General features: G+C 43.2%; 3 protein-coding genes across 3 annotated transcripts; 2 read left to right on the top strand and 1 right to left on the bottom strand.

Annotated features, from left to right (window-relative positions):
• Positions 1–179: 179 nt before the first annotated feature.
• slirp (SRA stem-loop interacting RNA binding protein) lies at positions 180–1,288 on the bottom strand. The gene is made up of 4 exons (XM_079573817.1): positions 1,205–1,288; positions 777–835; positions 548–655; positions 180–409 (listed from the first exon to the last, which is right to left on the bottom strand). The coding sequence occupies exons 1-4, from the start codon at positions 1,269–1,271 to the stop codon at positions 350–352; spliced, it is 294 nt and encodes a 97-aa protein (XP_079429943.1). The 5' UTR covers positions 1,272–1,288; the 3' UTR covers positions 180–349.
• A 276-nt stretch (positions 1,289–1,564) lies between these two features.
• alkbh1 (alkB homolog 1, histone H2A dioxygenase) lies at positions 1,565–3,502 on the top strand. Its single transcript, XM_079573800.1, has 6 exons — positions 1,565–1,700; positions 1,931–2,039; positions 2,210–2,372; positions 2,603–2,693; positions 2,792–2,985; positions 3,058–3,502. The coding sequence occupies exons 1-6, from the start codon at positions 1,566–1,568 to the stop codon at positions 3,398–3,400; spliced, it is 1,035 nt and encodes a 344-aa protein (XP_079429926.1). The 5' UTR covers position 1,565; the 3' UTR covers positions 3,401–3,502.
• A 1,497-nt stretch (positions 3,503–4,999) lies between these two features.
• On the top strand, positions 5,000–8,188 carry osr1 (odd-skipped related transcription factor 1). Its single transcript, XM_079573709.1, has 3 exons — positions 5,000–5,222; positions 6,341–6,986; positions 7,763–8,188. Exons 2-3 carry the CDS (start codon positions 6,352–6,354, stop codon positions 7,896–7,898), a joined length of 771 nt encoding a protein of 256 aa, XP_079429835.1. The 5' UTR covers positions 5,000–5,222; positions 6,341–6,351; the 3' UTR covers positions 7,899–8,188.
• The last annotated feature ends 12,869 nt before the right edge of the window (positions 8,189–21,057 follow it).

Below are 21,057 nucleotides of genomic sequence, written 5' to 3'. Positions count from 1 at the left end.
TATTCATATTCAATTTGTTGCAAGTCATCTGTTCAATCTAAAAAAAATACCCTATAGTAAAAAGTGGGCTGCACTATAGGACAAAAGAAATAATTGTGATTTAGAGTGCGGGGTAAAGATAAGGTTCAAACTTCCCAAGCAATCAGAACAGTTCATAAAAATTCACACACAAATGACTGATCTTCCTTTTTATTGTAGAGCGACATATGAAGAATAGTTTTTGGGGTGACACATGAAAACACAAGGAATCTGAAATAACACAATCCTTTTCACCAAAAAGACATAAATAATTATAACAGAGACAAAAAAAAAAAGGTATAAAAAAACAGAATTTCAAAGAGGCAAAGCTTCAGTCTTCATCCTTGTTCGACTTCTGCACGAATGACCGTCTGTTCTTCTGCACCAGGACCTAGAAGGGGGGAAAAAATAACACATTTTGGTCTATGAAGCATCAAAGCATCATTTTCTGTTCGTAACTGTTATACATCGTTTTATATTGACATTTCACATTCAATAACATAACATGGATCAGAAGACACTCACTTACCTTGGCTCCATCTATCACATGAGGGTCTTTCTGTAAAACATTATTCATGCCTTCTTCTGAACTGAAGCCAACCCAGCAGAAGCCTCTGTGAAAACCCGTCTCTTTGTCCTGACACAAACAATGCAGAGGAAAAGTTAAAGAATGTAAAAAAGCTAACAAATGGGCTAGATTAATTTAGCAAGTACAAACAATTCAGTTATTCAAGACAACAACAAGATTGCAAACTCACAAATGGCACCATGCATTTCCTGACTTGTCCAAATTGGGTGAAATACTCCCTCATCTCCTCTGAAAAAGAAAAGATCAGGTTTACATTGTTATAACAGCTGCAATACACAAACCAAGCATTTCGAATTCCAATGCATTCATCTGAAAAAAGCTGATTGTGCTTCAGAGGTCCTTGAACTCTCTGTCTCAGCACATTGACATTGAGTCCACAATGCAACTGTCACACATGAAACTCAAAGATTTGACAGACTTATAAACACGAGGCAGCTAAAGTGAGACAGGAGGTGGGATCAGCAGAGCGCCACTGAAGGGCACTGCAACTTGCTGAAGGGGCATTACACAATTCCTCATCCATTCTTTTGATTTCCCACTCATTACAAAGAACAGAATAACAAATCAAACACAATCCCCGCGGTGTGAAGGACTCACTGCTGGCCACAGTCCATGGCACTCTGGACACGAACACCTCGAACACCTTCTTTGAGGACGCTGCCATTTTTACTTCTCCCACACGCGCAAGTATCTCTGCAAAAGAGCGCATTCCGCCCCCTATATTTTGCTGTTGGTATTAAATGTTTGTAATAGTTGGATATTACTCTCTTTTTTTGTAAATTTTCTGTCCTTTTATTTATGATTAAGGGACCACGAGTCCGTAATCAATTTAACATTTTTTAATTGTATTGTGTTAGAATAATAGGCTTTTGTTCTCCTTCATTAACTGGACTGTTCAGGGCGGAGCCAGAGCGCGGCAGTAGAGAGCAGACACAGTCAGTCACAGAAGAAGAAGAACATGTGCAAAATGGCGGCTGTTATGGAAAGTGGAGAAGATGCCTTCAAACAACTCTTCAAGTTTTATAAGCGTAGAAAACCTCCGCCAGACTTCAGTGAGGTCGTCGATTTCTCCGGAAATCTTTGTGCTGACAAGGTACAAACTGTCATAGAGTTTAATGAGAATCTATCCGTCAGTGACAGTGTCTCATGTCATGTTCACATGTTCACATCAGACACCCATGGATACATTCCTGATCAAACAGTTTATGTGTTGTTATGTCACAAGAGAATAAATCTAAAAACACAACAAATAATGATGTTAAAGAAATAAAAACATTATAATACACTATTTAAAACTAAAATGGCATGTGGAAATGTTGTCAGGTCGTTCCGATGAAACTGAACGCCACTGCAGTACCTGACGCAGTGACCTCCAGAGTGGGTCTCAGGCCTGTGCGGGACTGGAGAGCATTTGGACTGCAGGGATACCCAGGTGAATCATCTTATTCTTGAGCAAAGGGTCTTTGAGATAAATCTCCTATGATAAATTCATCTAAAAGTACATACTGTATATTGAAGGAAGACACACTGTACATTGTGATATTATGATAAATGATGAAAAGGTGTTGGCTTCTTTATTTTCTATGTGCTTCCATTCAACAGGATTCATCTTTATTTCTAACCCTTTTCGGAGGGGCTCACAGCGGTATTGGATCAGACAGTGTTTGAAAACGTACCCCCAGAAGCCCAACATATGTAACCTAGACATGCACATGTCTCCCTGTGACACGCAGAACATATGGGAGCGCAGCGTGCACAGCCTCAGGTAAGACGAGTAATGATCAGTTTACAGTTTAATGAACAGGTCAGATTTTTCATAGATTACATCCTTTTAACTGCTTTAAGTATGTTTCATCCAGCAGAAATTCCAACCACACAATCAAGTAGAAGTTTTTGCACTACAATGTCAAATAAAAACATTTATATTGGGGGTGTTGAGCAGCCAGTGCACAGCTTTTAAAACAATAGGCGACTTAATTGTGAGTGTCTTTGCAGGGCACCATCACCACCCAGACGCCAAGAGAAGAGTCTGCTGGAACGACTGCGCTGGGTCACACTGGGCTACCACTACAACTGGGACACAAAGGTTTGCTATAACTGATTACAAAGCTAGTTTTCTGCTTTTTCTTACATTTTGTTGTAGTTCTTGCTATTGTATTGTCTCTTTATTGTCGTGTGTTGCAGGTATATTCTGCAGACCATTACACCCCTTTTCCTGTGGATCTTCAGTCTCTGTCACAGCAAATTGCGTCAGGCTGCGGCTTTAGCGACTTCAAGCCACAGGCAGGAATCCTCAACTACTACAGGACTGACTCCTCTCTGGGCATCCACGTGGACGAGTCTGAGCTGGACCACAACTGCCCTCTTCTGTCGTTCTGGTAAGAGAGAAAGTTATTTATGCTTTATTTGTTGTCATATTGACTATTCTTCCCCTATTCTTTCCCTGATAGTTTTGGTCAGTCGTCCATCTTTCTCCTCGGGGGTAAGCGGCGCCAGGACCCCCCGACGGCCATGTTCATGCACAGTGGTGACGTGATGGTGATGTCGGGACAGAGCCGCCTCCTGTACCACGCTGTGCCTCGGATCGTTCCCGCTCCCCAGGAACTCCTCACCACAGAGCTGCTGACCCATCCCACCCCCACTGAGGGACAGAATCCCCCAGAGACTGGCTCAGTGCTGGAGCCGGTGTCAGAGCAGGACTGGACAGTGTGTCTCAGGTACATCCAGAGCTCCAGGATCAATATGACGGTCAGACAGGTGCTGGGGGCTGGACAGAGCTTTCCACAGAGCTGACCGTATGAGAGACAACACAACAGCAGCAAATGAGGACAGGACTGTTTTGACTTAACATATTTATTGAGAGTGTATGGTGATACACTATGAACTTTCTCCTTCCCTTCCGGTCCTTACAGAATTAAACATTTTTTAAGAATGCCTCCTCTTCTTCTGGTATTTCAAGATTGGAGAAACTGGAGATTCTGAATTCCTATGAGTGAGGAGGGTGAAATACAAATATTAATTAAAATATGTTTAATCATATTTGACAAATCGTAGAATTTACTCTTATGGAGTAGTTAAAGTCAGCCTAACTTTTTTAATAACAAACAATAAAAGAGGATATTGTGGTTCAAACTCATTCCTATCTTTCCTAACATACTTTTCAGGGTCACTGTCACAAAAATGCTGGAGAACTAGCCTGGAAGTTCATAAAATTGTTCCAAATGTTTTATAATTAGAGAAACAGTATTTTTTGCAATTGGCCTGTACTAAAGGGGGACAAAACTAACTTCCTTCCAGTACTAAAAATACAAGTAGAGTGCTTTTAAAGATGTAATGAGGCTGAAAAGACCTGCAAAGCTAACACAAGTGTGCTGTTAATGTAACAATCTGTTGGAGAAACTTTTAAAGTAAAGCAAAAACCAAAGTAGCCCCCTGAGGTTGTCAAGTATTCAGTGTGGTGTTGTCAAACTCCAGTCTGGAGATGATGTTTTCTGTGCCCATTTACCACCATCTCACCACACAGTCATCAGAGCCTTTGATTTTCAGAAGGAAAAAAAAAAAACTCATCAAATGCCAGGTGCTTTTAAACTACACAACACAATGGCTGCCAGCTTTCCACCTCTCATCACTGTGAATCATCCACTTTGCTGGAGATTAGATGAGAATCTGAGTTTATTTGTTTGTGAGTCCTTGTAAAGTAGATACTTTTACACCGCTGCAGCTACCCAATAAAATAGCATTACCACCTCAGAGCCTGAAAACAGATGTGAACGTCATAAAGGCGTTTGTAATTAGACAAAAGGCCGCACCTGTCTGTGCGCCTCATGTGACCTCTGTGAGGGCTCCTGCTGGGCACCGCCTGATATGAAATCATCCAACTGAGTTCTATTTATCATTAATTGAACACGTTCATGTTCACGTAATAACTGGCTGTGACCACATCAGGATGTCCACTAGATGGCGCATGTGAGCCACAGGTTTGCAGTAAAGCCATGCAGGCCACTTTTGTGGACTTGAACGTTTTTCAAAATGTGTTGAAAGAACAACAAAAAGAACAAATAGACTAAGCGTAAAACAAACCCGGGCAGCTGAACATAGATACTGCATTCTGTCTGGTCGTTCATACAACACGAAAGAAGAGTCAACTGCATGGGCACATCTGAATTCTCACTCAAACTGGCAACCATGAAATTGTCCTGCAACATGTGTTTGCACAGTGGGTAGTTTTTCTTTTGTCTTCTATTTTATTAGATATGCCGGTGTGAAGTATTCGGGCCACTCTGTTTTCCCTCCTTCATTTTCAGCCGGTCATTTGAGCCCGCCGGCTCCCCGCGTCCTGCGCGCTGCTGAGGGGTCGCTGTGATTGTGAAACAGCAGCGCTCAGATGCTCGCCTCAGAGGATCTCGTGTTAGCGGTGCCCCGGTGTTCATGGGACGGCCCAGTGACGCACCGTCACCGAGCATGTCTGAATATAAACGCACCTCCAACGCACAGTTGTAATGAAAAGGTGTCGGCGCATCACGCCCCTTCGCCCTGTAGGATCAGCCCAGGAGCAGCGCGCACCATGTGGCCGCATCACTGACAACTGCAGCAGCATCTCCCGATACTCAACACGGTAAGAGACTTTTACTTTCACGCACAGTTATCAATGAAAGTTTCCCTGTGCGAATACAAAATACTTTAAAATTAGTGTGAGCCTCCATAGGGAAAGTTTCATCTTCATCTCTAAATAAAACTGTCTTCTCTAACCAGAAAATGTTCTACCTATGATTCAATCTAAATCTCAAACTTTCTCAACAACACGGGCCTATTTTTTATACTTTTATTTGTCTTAATTGTGAAGTGCTAAAAATAAAAAAAACTTAGATCCTGCACTGCTTTGAAATATTGAAAGTCAAATCTAAAAGTCTGAATATCTGAATCTTGGATCATCTTATAGTTTATTCATATAGCTCCATGTCGCTGTGTATGGCCTTCTCCAGTGTGCTAATATGAAATATCTCCAAAACTTTGTAATTGACCGTCTCCATTGCACTTCAGAATAAGACTTTTTGCTACTTTACTGTTTGACTTGTTTCATCATTTTTATTTTCAATGGGAAAAACTCGCAGATTTTTTGTAACGTTCTTAAAGAAAAAAAAAAGTACAGTCGAAAATCATTTTTTTAAGTGTGGGTGGAAGATTTCAGATAAAGGCTACCGGGAGCTGCTCCAGACAAAGCTCCTTTATTGTCTATTGTTGCGCTGCTAATCAAACCTGATTGAACAGCTCCCAGGTATGTGTGTCAGTGCTGTCACCGCACAGCCCGAGGCATGTCCACAGACTGACACTGCTCTGTCTAATGTAATCACTGCCATCTCTATCAAAACAAGCAGCAGCCAAACCGTACCTCTTACAGGCTTTGAACTCTTCCGCAGATTTTCCATAATATCTGCTGTTACAACATGTGGATGCACAGTTTTCCAAAATGCATAGACATGACTCCTTCCTTCACTCGCTTGTGTTTCAACAGTATAATAACATTCTCCTATTTGCCATTAAACCTTAACTAATACCCGTGTAGAGTAGTGAGGTTCCAGGACGTCCCATCCTCTGACAAACTATCAAAGTCATTTCCTTGGCACGGCCTCACAATAAGAAGCACCTGGGTTTGATTCATGAAGGCATGTGGATTCTCTCTGTTTAACATTACAGTAATCCATACTAATTGTGATTTGTTTTTCCCCCGTGCAGGTGCGTCAGTCATGGGCAGTAAGAGTGTGGCTGCCCCTGTGCCCCTCCACCCCTCCCTGCCTCTGGGGGCCTTCTCTATGCTGCACAGCTCTACAGGGCTGCAGCTCCCGGCCGAGCACTTCCAGGGCTACGGCTTCAGCGCGCTCCACGCAGTGCACCTGCAGCACTGGGCTCTGTACCCCCCGCTGCCCCTGTCCCGCCGCGCTCTGGCCAAGATCCCCATGCACTTCTCCTCCGTGGCCTCCTTCCCCCTCTTCCCTCATCTCATCAGACCCAAGCAGGGAGCGTCGCTTGGACCCAAGAGTAAGCCACGCTTTGATTTTGCAAACCTGGCCGTGGCGGCCACGCAGGAGGACAGTTTAAAAGCAGAGGACCTGAGTATGGCCAGTGCCCGCAGCCCCCCAGCTCTGCCTCCCTGCCTGTGTGAGGACACCAAAGCCCCCTCTGTCTCCACTGACAGAAGGTCCAGCCGCGGACGTATGCCTTCCAAGACCAAGAAAGAGTTTGTCTGCAAGTTCTGCGGACGCCACTTCACCAAGTCCTACAACCTGCTGATCCACGAGCGCACGCACACGGACGAGAGGCCGTACACCTGCGACATCTGCCACAAGGCCTTCAGAAGACAGGACCACCTGAGGGACCACAGGTTAGTCCAGCACTCTCTCGTCACACATGCGCACCCTCCATCTGTCATATCCCAAAAAGTTGAGTTGAGTAAAGTGTTACTTATTTTTGATAGACTATGGTGGCTCCTCAGAGTCTTAAACATAGCTAAGCAGTTAATATATTCTTAAATGTTAGATGGACTTTTTCAAACTCAAAAACAATTATAATCTAGAGCAGTGTTTCCCAACCAGGGTTATGGGGACCCCTGGGGGTGCCTCATATTTAAAAAAAAAGTGAAACTGAGTAGAATTTCAATATTAATTTGAAAGAAAAGAATATAACACTCTACTAAATACTGAATAATCTATTTTAAGTTGCTCACTTTTGGCAAGATCCTCGAGTTAGGGGGTGCTCGGAGTAAAATAAATGAATGTCTCAAGAGTTGCACGGCACAAAAAAGGTTGGGAGCCACTGATCTGGAGGACCTTTCAATGAGGAGTTGTGGCAGTGGGTGACTGCAGGGTTTCGGTCAGGGGTACCTCGTTGGATAGTTTGCAAACTCCTGGGAACTCCTGGGTGCTTCTGTCCAAGATTAGAAACTAGGCACTGCACTGCGGTCACTCACTGCTCTTCACAAGTTGCCCTACAGGGACCATGAAGTCTACGAATATAAATGCAAAAACATACAGACACAGTAATATAACATTTTCAATAAGGTTCACCATTGCCCTCATTGCAACCAGAACAAGTAATGAACTAGGAGCCCAGAGGAACATTTCATTCACTTTGTTCCTGTCTGTGTCTGGCCTATTGCAGGTACATCCACTCCAAAGAGAAGCCCTTCAAATGCCTGGAGTGTGGCAAAGGTTTCTGTCAGTCGCGGACTCTGGCTGTGCACAAAACCTTACACATGCAGCAGGTCAAAGAGCTGAGACCCGCTAAGGTGAAGTGACCCTCTGACCTTCGCCCCTGAGAACAAGAGGGCCCACTCACCAAGATCCTCCACTGCAGCACTGAACTGTCCCCAGACCAGCGCTGTGCCTCTGATCGTCATTTGCTCAGGGCAACACGGCAAAGACATGTCGTCACACGTATCCATAACTGTACAAATCTGTGTTTAAATAACCCGCTTTCTCATGTAAAACACATTCCTTTATTCATTTTGTATATATTTGATATATCAAAAATATGAAATGTATAATCTATTTTTGCACTTGAATATGATTGTAGATTTTTGCCTCCGTCACTGGATATTTCTGAAATTTGCAATAAAAATGTTTTTGTAGCTTCTTTTAGTGTTGCATTTGTAACATGTAAAGCAATGACCTCATTTGATATTAGTTTATAGCTGGTTATGTTAATAATGGCCGATGATAAGAATGATCCAGCGCAATGATACAGATTTGTATTCGTATTGTACACTTAAAGAGAAGCGTTTCTGAAACTAACAAATATACAAATAAAACGATGAATAAATAAAGAAAAATGAGTTAAATACAGTTCAAAGAGAAGTCAATGTGAAAGTGCACAGTGGAGCAGCGTGTGTGATACACATGGACTGACCTGTGTTACTGTTTAGAGAAACATTTATGGTGAATTTTCACATAGATGTTACAGTTTATTGTGTGTACAGTAAGAGCAAACACATAATCATAAGCCAAAGCCTTTTAGCCTCTGCATATGTGCCGGAGGATTCATTTGTTCATTTTTTGATATTAGGTTTGTTATATGGATATTCGCTTCCAATAAAACTTTTCTCCATCATAGAGAGTGATAACCCTTCAGTGTACGTGCAGCAGATTGTCTGGCTGTGTTAAGGCGTGTGGGACAGGAACAGGACACGGCGAGTGTGTTCCAGGGAAAGACAGAGCGGAGGGAAGACATCAGTCTGTCAGCATGTCCCCGAGTCAGGGACAGGAGCACCCAGTCCAGAGAGCGGCGTTTAAAACAGTTGAAAGTCTTCAGCGGCTGCAGTGCTTTGATACACGATGGCTCAACATCAATCAATGAAAGACGTAGAAACAAAATATTGTCCTGCGCTGTGGCAGAGAAGAGCTCACAAACAGGTGATGGGGCATGAAAGGGTACGGCACGTCACTGTGTGGCACTGACACTTTTATGGTTTCCCTTCAGCCGAGGTGAATCAGCGGGCACCAACTGTCTGCTACTGAGCTGGAGCTCACAGAGACCTCGCACAGCTGTAGAAGAGCACTCTTTCCTTTGGGCCAGTACCAATCACCTGCTCCAAGTGTGCTGTCCATCAGAGGTGACATCCTCACCCACTGACCAGAAGGTCAGCCATAGTTCGATTCTTTGACCAAGAAATGTTCCACAAGTCTGTCCCAGGGCAGCTGTGGCTACACTAAAACAAATGACCAACAACATGAGGAGAGCATGGGGAAGATGAGCCACAAGTCATGCATGAACAGCTCTGCAAAGGAAACACCTTCACAAGGAAAAACAGTTACTGTGCTGGTCAGTTTCTGTCAAATAATCAAACAAAAACAAATTCAAGTCACAGTGAATGTTCTGGGTGGACCTGAAGTTCTCTTTATGTTGAAGTTTTCTCAGTGTAAGTAGGCTATAAACACAAACCTGCCCCTGAACACTTGTGGAGGTTTTGCAACAGCCGATCACAGATGAGGTTCAGTGAATTGGTGAAGTGGACATCATGGCCCAGAGTGGCCAGGGGAAGCTCAAGTGCCATCCCACTCAGGAGTAGAAACCAGATTAATTGGATTAGATTATTTTCTAAAGTAAATAAGTACTAACATTAAGCATGTAAATTGATCAGAATGAAGCTCAATTCTTGATTGATATTTTACTTCAAACCATGATGCAACCCTTGCATGACAAAGTGCCTCCTCTGGTCCACCTCAGTGGAAAAGTCTGGACACGCCCCTGGTACTTCCCCAGCCAGGTAATTTTGACCATTAGTTTGGGTCGACATCTGGAGTTGGGTCCCAGTGCACTAAACCTGGCTGCCCACTGCTGCTAACAGGTTCCCCAGGAGCACTGAGGGATGAATTAAATCCAAGGACACTTATACAATGTACAATATAATGTACTTATATTGTACATTTATTTGTACTTTAATATAGACCTCATTGCTGTGGCCTCCTGCAAGACCTTCTTAATGTCTGCTGTGCAGACAGAGCCCCATGGCAGTGGTGCCCCCCGGGAACAGACTGTGAGGTGGAGGAGAGTTCAGGCAGAGGAGAAATGCCTCTCCAGACTCCTGCGTTGCTTTGTTTTCTCTGTAAACGCCACAGACAGTGGAGATACGCTTTCACCCTCAGATGCATCACAATGTCTTCCCTGTCCAGCTCTCTCCTCCGTGCAGCGAGCAGCGTCTGCAGGGAGCAGCGCGGGCCCAGGAGAAGGTGGGTGGTGGACAGTGAGGCGCACAATCGAGCAGGAAAAGCATCCTCAGAATCCTCTGCCCTGTGCCAAAGTTAACATACACCCAGGGATTTGGTATCAAAGTTTCCAATATTTGGCTCCACAAACATGATAGTCAGTGTGAAAACACATGCCTGGGAGATCCCCACTGGCTATTCAAATAAAGCTGCTTTAATTATGAACCTTTGAGAATCAAGGCAGTTGGAACACTCCTGATGCAAGTAAGCATACAAATGTAGCATTTGTACATACAGCCTGTGTACAGGAGTCTTTTGATGGAGTAAGCTGCCAACATGTCATCAGACTGTGTCTTCAGTGAGCCCATTGCCTGACTACCAGCCAGTGCAGGGAGCCAGCGCAGGAGAGCCAGGGCTGAATCAGCATCAGAATGTAGCCTCAGCGTTTTCACAGTGAGTTCAGGTTTCCACACTCCGGGAAACAGAGAGGTGAAGGAGCTGCAGGAGCTGGGCCTGCTGTTTCACAAGGCCAGTGCTCAGATTTGGAATACTGATGAAAATTTGATAATCCAGTGGAGAACAGAGGGAACACTCATTAATTATGCATATTTTGTCACTACTTTTGATTTTGCAAACAAAGACAAGAGGAGATGCTAGGAGATGCTAGGACTGGTCAGCTTCTTCCGTATTCTTGTACCATATTAGTTCAAGTTTAGTCCCAGTTGTTGGCTGTGCGGTGCCTGTCCCATCCACGGCTTTATTCCCAGACCATGTGGGGATGTTCTGTGTGGAGTTTGCATTTCTCTCGATGCTAAGGTTTCCCCCATCAACCCAAAAGATTCACAGTAATCTTCCAGTTGGTACTCCCAAACAAGTCCCTGACTCAAACTTTGGAGGGTCCCATGGCGCTGCATTGGGGTCATCGTTTCCGGCCAGTTTAGACTTAAGTCCTGATTCGATCTTGATCTCGGCCTAGCTGTAGTTGGGGGGTCAGATATTTTATGAGATGGAGCTTGGTGTGTAGGTTTTTTGAACCACTGATTTTAATGGTCTTTACCAGATTTTGTTTTGGGGAACAAAGCTTGGTTTATCCTGCTTCGGTATAATGTAAACTCAGACATTTGTGGAAGAACAACTGTACATCCAACCATAAAGCATTTGCATCAGTTTCATGAGCTGGCAGGTTAGTTTTTGTAACATTTCTGCAACTGTGACCCTGAAAAGTGACCCTGAAAGTTGCGAAGCGTGGTTATAAACTCATCACTGTGAAGAACTGGAATGCCAGAAATGTAAAATATTTAATCTTGAACGGTGAAAAGTCATCTAAGTTGTTAACATAAAGGGAAAAAGCCATGGACTGAAACCCCTCCATCACGTACAATGTTGTCTATAACTTTGCAAGCCTTGAACATTTGTGAATGTGAGAACAGCAACAGTAAGGCATTATGGAATTTTCCTCTGCTGACACATGTCTATTTGCCAGTCACTAATACGAATGCACACACACCATTTCATGTGGCGTTTCAATACATGTAAAAGCCGCAAGCCTCACCTCCAGAAAACAAACTATTCGCGTCCAAAGTGCCGCAGCCTGGGCTCGGCCTTTGCCTTTTCATGTGCCAGGGGCAAACACAGGGCTCCATCCGTTAAGAAAAGAAAAGTGCGGTCAAGGGTAATAAATGTTAATGACCTGACACCTGACTAAGTGGGAGTGTGTTGATGAGGGCTGAGAAGAAAGAAGTACAAATGAGTAACACTTTGTTCCAATTTCAAAGGTCTAAAAGTCATTATTTATGCGCTTTAACAATGGATATAGCCAGTCTTTGATATTGAGCCAATTTGTATAAGCTTCTCTGAAATTCTGTTTTGTTGTTGACACAGAAACAATATTAGATAACAAATCACAAATACAGTATTCAATCATTTCTCGCACGTTAACGCTCTTCAACATGTCTAAAATGTGCTTTTATCCTCAGGCGGTGAGGCATTAGCCTAAAGGAGGGCTGGGGTTTTGCTTCCTCTGTTGGAATGAGGTGTTTATGTTGATGTTTTTAAATGTAAATTCATCATTTCATTGCTTCTGGGACTTTGCACTTAACCCATGATCCAATTTGAACATTTGTACAGAAAAATGATGATTTAATACATATAAAAAACAGATAGAATGAAAAGATGTCTCTCTAAACTCTCTGACCCCGCTGGATATAGTCTGTTTTGTTTAACCTAAAACAGTTGACATCATGCAGGCAACAATAGATTTTGGGAAGAGACTGGTGGTAGAGGTGTAGGTTTTGCATTTGAACAAAATGAAGTCGTAACCTGTGATTTATGGGCGTAATAATAATAATGCATGAAGCTGGTACGTAGGCACTCACATCTAATAACAATAAGGCATGTGTTGTCTGAAGGAATGCTCAGGTGCATTCTGCTGCCAACTTTCAAACAATGCCTATTTGTCCAAGAGATACTTCTGGAAAACACCTCTCATCCGTGCGAGTGTTTGTAGTGGAGGACGAGTGCCAGTGTTGGGCAAATATATGGATTTCGTCACACTTTGAGCGATGGGGCCAACAGATAAGCAACGGAGAGAGCTGCCGGCATCGAAGTCAGCGCAGCAGAAGCCCCTTTTGAAATGAACAATATAATTTCGGGATTTACCAATTTAATTATGTTAATGGGATAAGCTGTAAATGGATTTGTTTTGTTTGTTTGTGTGTTGCCTGATGATCCTGATGGCTCACATACAGGCCTACTTGGTTTCAGACAATTCGGACGTCTTTACATTACATACATTTTGCTGTATGAGTATTTTCTACAGGTAAACTAAAGATCACACTGATTTCTATAAATCAAAATTAGAGAAAAAATTGGGAAAGGAAATCTAGAATTTCAAGTCGTCTGACCGACCTGGCTGCAGACTCAAACCATTATCATGTCATAGTTGTGCTGTTTTTGAACATTCATGAACCTTTAGGTCCATTAATCCAATTAGGTCTTCTGGTAATGACGACTAAATGTTCTTATAGCCGGACTTAAACAGTTTTTGGCTCCGTCTTCCTGCTTGTAGTAGCAGCTGGCTGACAGCGCCACCTGCAGTCCGACTTCTTCAGAACTGTGTCCCAGGTGTGAGAGAGTTGGTACGCCCCCTTGTCCCGGTTCACAGTCACTTCTGGATCTCATTGGCTTCTTTGATAAAACGGTGGTATTTGTTGCTCTCGGTGCCAATGACATGGGCATTGTCCCAATTCGGGAGGAGGTTCTCCCTCTTGCCTGGCAGACCTTAGCTGCGCTTGTTCTGCTTGTCGTCTGGTGGCAAGCTTTTGATGTTTCCTTGCCAAATTCTGTCTCATATAATTCCTCCCTGGTGTTGAACGCTCCACCATACGATTTGCTGCACGACAAACTAGGTATCTCATAGTGCATTTTTATTGAAGGTCTGTTTTGTCCTTAACTGCTATAATTTGGTATTGGGTTTGACCGGATATACTGATGTTGTGTTTGCACATGGCCCGCTGTACCCTCTCTGTGATCCTCTAGACCAGCCTGACCAGGGGTCCCCAACTGGCGGGTCCAGATCCAGACCTCCAGAGGCTTTAGTCCGGACCCCAAAGCCTTTTCATCCTCTCAATATACTTACTTACTATATAAGTTTGCGGACCTTGAGCTGATTTAGTTCGGCAATACACTGTGAACCAGGACGAGGGGGCATACCAGCTTTCTCAAACCTGGGATACAGTTCTGAAGAAGTGGGACTGCAGATGACGCTGTCAGCCTGCTGCTACAGGAAGACAGAGCCAAACAACCAAAAAGTTTAAATCAGCTGACGGCAAGTGACACCGAACTCGCCAAAACTGTCAAGTAGGAAATGACACACATAAGAACACATTGTCGTCAGTTCAGGTCCACTCATACAAAAAGTTCAGATCAGCCTGAATTTACATGATTTAAGAATGAACACTTTTAGGGGGTCCTCAACATACAACATAGAAATGGAGGGTTATGAATATGAATACTTCCTGAACCCACACATGACACCATCTCATGTATTTGCATGGCAGATATTCACAATGTTCACGTCACAACATTTTGATCATTTCTTGAACAAGAAAAACGTTGCAAGGAAATGCAATGTGAGATCCTGGTTGCGTTTCTTCCACATAAGTGAGAGCGAATGACAAACTGGTTCTCTGTATTGTGTTAGGACGACATCCAGAAGTTTGTGCTTCTCAGACAACTCCCAGAATTCCTGTCTTAATCTTTGTGGCAGCATAATCCCTGCTGATGAGGTGAAAGACACCCTGAACCGCGGCGTACCAGTCACATTTGGACCAACTGAACTCACTCTCCCGATCCAGAGTAGGCCGATCCGGTCTCTGAACCGGGGTAATAACTAACGACATGCGATATGGACCTAGATCTAGTGTAAGCCATGAAACAATTATCTCTAAATCCATCCCGCTTTGGAATTTCATATTTTACAACTTAAAATAACACGTGAAAACCATATAAAGTAACTGAGGCCTGATTTTTGTGAGTTTAAAATGGCCACCAGAGGGTCCACGGACTGACCCCCTCTGCCACCTCTCCACAGTAGGCATGTGGGATAGGTATACCTGCTGTATGCGGAGGTGCTTCACACGAGCTTGTACACACAAAGCGCGTCAGGCCCGTGCGCTGTGTTGCCTGCAGCACTTCTGCATCTGAAGCACAGGACTCTTTTGTTCAGCTCCACAGGAACACACCCCGCTGTTTTTACAACTCAATCCGAGCCGCATCTTCTGACGCATTCACAAGAGACGACGTTATATTTACACTTGTCTCTTCGCTCACCCAATACGACGGAAAACTCCCCCCTTACTCCTTTCTGCACAAAAGCAGAAACTTGTTTAGTATTCAAATTCGCTGTGTGGTTAGATTTGCAACTGAATTCTTTGGGTATGAGATGGAAAATAAGATTAGCAACCTGGAAGTTACTACATGAACTCTTGCAATAACTACAGTTCTCTGAATCTATGAGCGCTATTAAATATTTCACCTGCTGTGCAAAATCGCTATCTGCAATTCTTCTGGTATAGCCTTTGCAGCAACGTCTAACATTGTCAATAGATTGAGTTTTGATCTATTATGAATAAAGAGATTGTTCTTCTTCAGAGGTCGGTGGGCTGCTTGCAATATAGGGGCGCTCCTCAAGAGAGCCCCAGGGTGAGGAGCGCTGTATAATAAATCACCTCCCAGAGTATCACATTTATTTTTTCTTCTGTATCAGAGTCAGTAGCACGTTGGAGGCCCACTGGCATGAGTCAGGAGAGAGAAGATGGTCCAAGCTCTACCATGGAATACAGTCTCTCGCCTCTCGCTGTGACGCACTCGGATGGGGGGCTTGTGTCACATACCTCAGCCCTTGTCTAAACAGGAAAAGATGTTTGAATCAGTTGTCTTTGTAGTGGATGACTCCAGCAGGCAGCGGGCCAGGTCCTGACAGTGAGCAGCCCGTGGTGAGCAGGAAGAATTACAAGAGCGGCTCAAGGAAACTGTTCTGTCAGACTCTGTTGGGGGTAAGGTCTCTGTCAGGACTCTTTCAGGTTTAGGACTCTGGGGTTTGTGGTGGCGTACAGGTGAAACAGTGATGTACAGTACCCAGTAGGTTCTTGGGGGACTTGTTTTTCTGAATTATCTTACTGTTACAGCTGATCACTGATGAACTATCAGAGGGCTAGACGGTGTACAGTGTGACAGTGTAAACAGGCCTGTTTTAGCTACAGCTCCTGGCAAAGAGACACTTGTACAGACGGCAGCAGTTTCCTTTTTCAAATCCTTCTGTTTTGACAAGAAATTCTTTCTCAGAGCCACTGTTTGAAATAGTGTGAGTATCCTGTGGTTTGGTTTAGAGAGGAGGGATGGAGACATATAAGAACTCTGGAAATTGGGTTCTTACCAAATGCACATGAAAGTGTCACATGACTCACAGCGTGACAGAAAAGTATGTTGATTTTTGCCCAAACACTTGTTGATGGATAGCTGAAGATATTGTTCTGCCCTGCCCTGCGCTGGGCATTATGGGTGAACATGATTCCACCACAGTGATATTATAGGTGTAGTAAGGGGTAGTTAACTGTACATGTGGTGCCCTTGTGTTGAGGCTCAGGTTGTAAATGCCTGCCGAGTGAAACACTGACAGTGTGTGGGGAGGCTGAATAGCTGCCAGGTTCACAGAAGACACTTATCAATATCGCACCTGTTGTTTTGGGTTGGCACTAAGCTGATCTCAGAGCACTGTGTGCTGTTTCTATGAAAGGCTCCTGCAGAGAGAGTTTATGAACACACCTGTGTATCCCTCCCTCAGGCCATCACATCATTAGCGCAGCACATAAACTGATAAACACATCATTAGCTAATGCAGCCAGCAGCATGACAGACACACCATTTTGTATGAAATTTTTCAGATAGTTTCCATATAAAAAAGTAAAGTGAAAGGTAGGTGTTGCTGCAAAGATAAATCTTTTTGTATGAGCCACTCTATCACCTGAAAGAGCTTAGAGCAGAGCAGAGCTTAGAGTAAACCCTGAAAAAGACTTGAAGTCTAGGCCTCTCATCCAGAGTAGAAGAGTGTTGTTTCTACAAATGGAATTAGGAACTAATAATTTAAATGACCACACCAACAATAAAATATAAAAGCTCTTTTGATAAATCATACATGAGTTTCCACAGTTGAGACCCCTCCTAACGCCACATTTGCACAGTAATAAAGTACAGTCAAAAGTCAGTGGTTATGCAGGCCCTCTCTATGTGGTGGTAATAAACAAACACAGCTGTGGCGTTGTGTTGTGAGGGTCCAGAGCAGGGGTCCTGGGGGGGGGTCTCATGGGACAGGCTCAGGCAGAAGCTGTCCGGCTGCACGTGTGACAGACATTTATTTTCATTGAGCCTTTTTTGTTTTCTTCAGTTGCATGAGTATGTCGCCCGCTGCCTGTCAGCCCAACAAGCCTTTGTGTCACGCCGTCTGCAGCTGAGTAAAGCTGACCCCTGCTTGTATCCGCTGGTAACCCCAGAGTCCAACCGTCAGACGAGAAACTGTCCTTAGAGAGTAATGAAGCGCTGATGAAGCTGCCACCGGCACAGAACTCACACACACAAACACACATACACTTCCTCTAATGCATTCTTTGATATCTGATTTCAGGAAACACATTTATTAGTTCATTATCTACTTCTAGGCGGATACAGTAGCCAAAACATCTAGTACTCAAGCAGGATTTTACTTTCAATAAGCGAATGCAACTTAGTAAATACGCACTACTCTGTATTTAGCAAGTGCTGGCAAGAAACAACAGTAGAACAACAATGACCTCTCTCTGTCTCAAACACACTGCTCTGCTCTGCATTAAAGGTATCGGATATGCCATCAAATGTTAGCCGCCCAAATCCACATCATGGCTCATGCTCCGCTGCCATTAACAAGTAAACATGAGTTCACACAACACAAGAAACATGCAGGTTTTAATGACTAATATGGCACTACTTAATCACAGTTGTTCGGCCCTGGACTTTATCCCCAGCTTTGTCATGACATGGGTCTAGTTTAGCCCTGATGCTGCCTGAAAAGCTGAATGCTACTTGGAATAAAAGTGTCTTGCCCTGTCTACAATGTCAATACAATGGACCTCCACAGTTTACATAGACACAGTAGTTACTTAATGGCTTGGCAAAGGGCTTGGATAGCCGTAAAAAAAAAAGATTACAATCACACATGTTGTTGCTTGTAGTGGAAATTTGCAACTCGCTCCCTGCAAAACCTCTCAACTCGCAATTTCGATTCGATTGCGATTATCAATTGCGGTGTGGGAAACTGTTGGGATAAAGTGGTAAAAGAGACTCCCCCCCTGTACTTTTGAATGTGTGTGGTAATCCTAATGTTATCAGGCAGTCGGTAATAGAATAATGTTGTGGGCACGCGTCATTTGCAGCCCGGCACCAGGCTAAGTTGAAGTCGGCCATGTTGGCTGTTGGTGGCCCGTCATTTAGGTGGAATGTTTTCCCTTTCACTGCTGCTGCAGAAAAGTGATTTCCCTTCGGGGCTTATCACCAGAACATTTTGTGGTTCATTTGCTAAAAGTGAAAACAAAGCACATATTAATCAAATGCATCTCACAAATAAATCTCAGGCATTTTAATGGTACTTGGTTTAGATTTGAAAGCCCTTTAGCTCAGTGATAGAGGGTGAGCCGTGCCAAACAGCCAGTCACCCCTACACTGTCCTGGCACATGTGCTGTATGTCACCGCACATGTACCAGGACAGTGTAGGGGTGACTGTATGTACCACAAGAACTGACACAATGGTTTTATATTAGACATTGTGGCAGTGTAATGTTATTTCATCAAAAATAAATCACCCGGCAACGGGGAAAAGACATTGTGTATTTGTGAAATTGTATAAATGTACAAATATATAGTATTTTTCTGAACAGAGCTTCATACTAGTGGCGAAAGACATACTCAAATTATTAGGACTTAATACTTAACCTCCGCTTTAACCGAGCACATTTTCTTCGGCTTTACCCAAATCTAAAAGCTTCTCAACGGGAGCTTGTAGCCTCGAGGCCAGTGCAACGCCTCATTTGAAAGCTAAGACTGACAAAACTGATCCAAGATTTCTTGCATTTTTCCTGCATTGTCATTACTTTTTTTTGTCACATTTGAGATACTTTTCTGTTGCATTTTCATCCTCTTGTTTTTGTTGCTATTTTGCCGATTATTTCCAGAAGCTTTTCGATTTGAGTAAAGCTGGACTGGAGAAAACGTGCTCCATTCAGGTGAGAGTTAAGGGGTTCAAGTACAGACTAGGGCTGGGCAGGGGCGGACTGGGACTAAAAAATGGCCCTGGACTCTGACCAGCCCGGCCCGAGTTAGTGTAAACACACGCGTCCACAAAGACATATTTTGACATCAATTTATAATAAGCCTAATTTTTTATTGCGCGATTGCTGTGTCACCAATTAACAACAGAGCTGTTAAACAAATAGAATAGAGATTTTTTGTTTTTTTGCTGCTTCACTGTGCAATTGCAAGGCCGGGTAGCAGCACCCCCTTGCAGGCTGGTGGCCCTCAAGCCCTTCTGTGCTCCTCCAGAATGGACCTATGGCCAGTCCGCCCCTGGGGCTGGGCAAACAATGTATTTCATTTAAAAATCAAGTTGAGTCAAATCAATACATATTTTACTTGTTTAAATTTTTTTGTATAAATAAATCAAAAGGTTTAAAATCTTCAAGCACACTGACTTTGTTTTTTTCTTTTTTGTACAGTGCTTGCCTTTCCTACTACTATATATTTAAGTCAGTTATTTTGTTTCAAATGGGGGGAGAAAAAAAATCAAATCAAATCATTAATCAAGTTTTTTATTTAAAAAATCACCCACCTCTACAGACACAGGAGGGAGTAGGTAGATACCAGTTGAAAATTGTACATAAAAGTATCCAAATGTACTTTTAGCATTCAGCACAATTAAACGCTTGAAGAGTTCAAAGCACTATACCAGATTTGTTTTAGTGTAATGGAATTTGTTTTGACATTTGAGGGCAAAACTAACCTGGCTAACGCCAGGCTGCTGTGTGCGCTCGAATTATTTCGAACTGCACAACAGCCTGGGGACCATGGCCAAATCTCCGGTGGATTTGGGAACCAATCACAGAGCGAGGAGGGACGGCAAGACGATGACGCGCTATTCGATATATGGAAGCTTGTAGTTTATTTACGGATAATAAAAAAAAAGTTTATTTACGGATCCAACATGACAGCAGCAGACACGATGGTATTTTTTGATCAAGCTTTAGACCTTGTTCTAAATAATTTAGCTCAAAAGTTTACAGCGGGTACGTCATACGTCATCTCATACGATGATATGATTGGCTGGGGCTACGTGCAGACGCATGAGAGTTTTTTTTTTTTTTTTTCGTATCGCCCAATAAACGAGTATGGACGATCGTAAACCACACCTCTCCTACGAGAAAATGAATTGGTGGTCCCCAGACTAAATATCACTTGTGATTTTAGTCTGGTGTTAGCCAGGCTAGGGCAAAACACAAATTCTAATGCATTTGTACCAATTCTGTGTAGCTGTAGGCAGGTTTTGTACCATTTCTGTGACAGTGACCCCGAGTATGCCTTTAAACGTGTCCCTGTGAAGAAATGGGATGCAGAAAATATGTGACAAAAGTTAGGAATGAGTTCTGACACGACCAACGTTTAAATTTAGTAGCTTCCTCTTTCATTGTTAATAATAATAATAATAATAATAATAATAATTTAAAAAAAAAATCAGGTATAGGACCTTTAATTCATGTTTGTTATTTAATGAAGAATTGTGCTGGTTATGCAGATCTTTATTATTGTTGTAATGTTTCTGATCAGAACTATGTTTCAGCTGTTTAAGGGATTACTGCAAAAATATAAGCCTTTATATCAAGATTCAGAATACTTTTACTTGTAATCCAGTGCAAGAATGAAGGGGAGTAGAAAGTATAGATTCAGGCTCACTTTGAGCGACGTAGAGCTGTTATCCAAAGATGTGTGGTGCCATCTAGTGGTTGATCGTGGGGGGAAACTTACAGCAAAGTCTGAAAACCTTCAGAAGAGCTCAAACTGGTTTTGCGATCTTCTTCTCTAAACTTGTGCCAGTGTAAAATAGCTTAGATACTTAGTAACGACCAAACATGCATTTCCAGACCACTGACAAAGTTATTTATGAAGACAGTGCA

This window comes from Gobius niger, assembly GCF_951799975.1.
Source record: "Gobius niger genome assembly, chromosome: 16".
NCBI lineage: Eukaryota > Metazoa > Chordata > Actinopteri > Gobiiformes > Gobiidae > Gobius > Gobius niger.
This window is presented reverse-complemented; position numbering and strand designations above follow the sequence as displayed.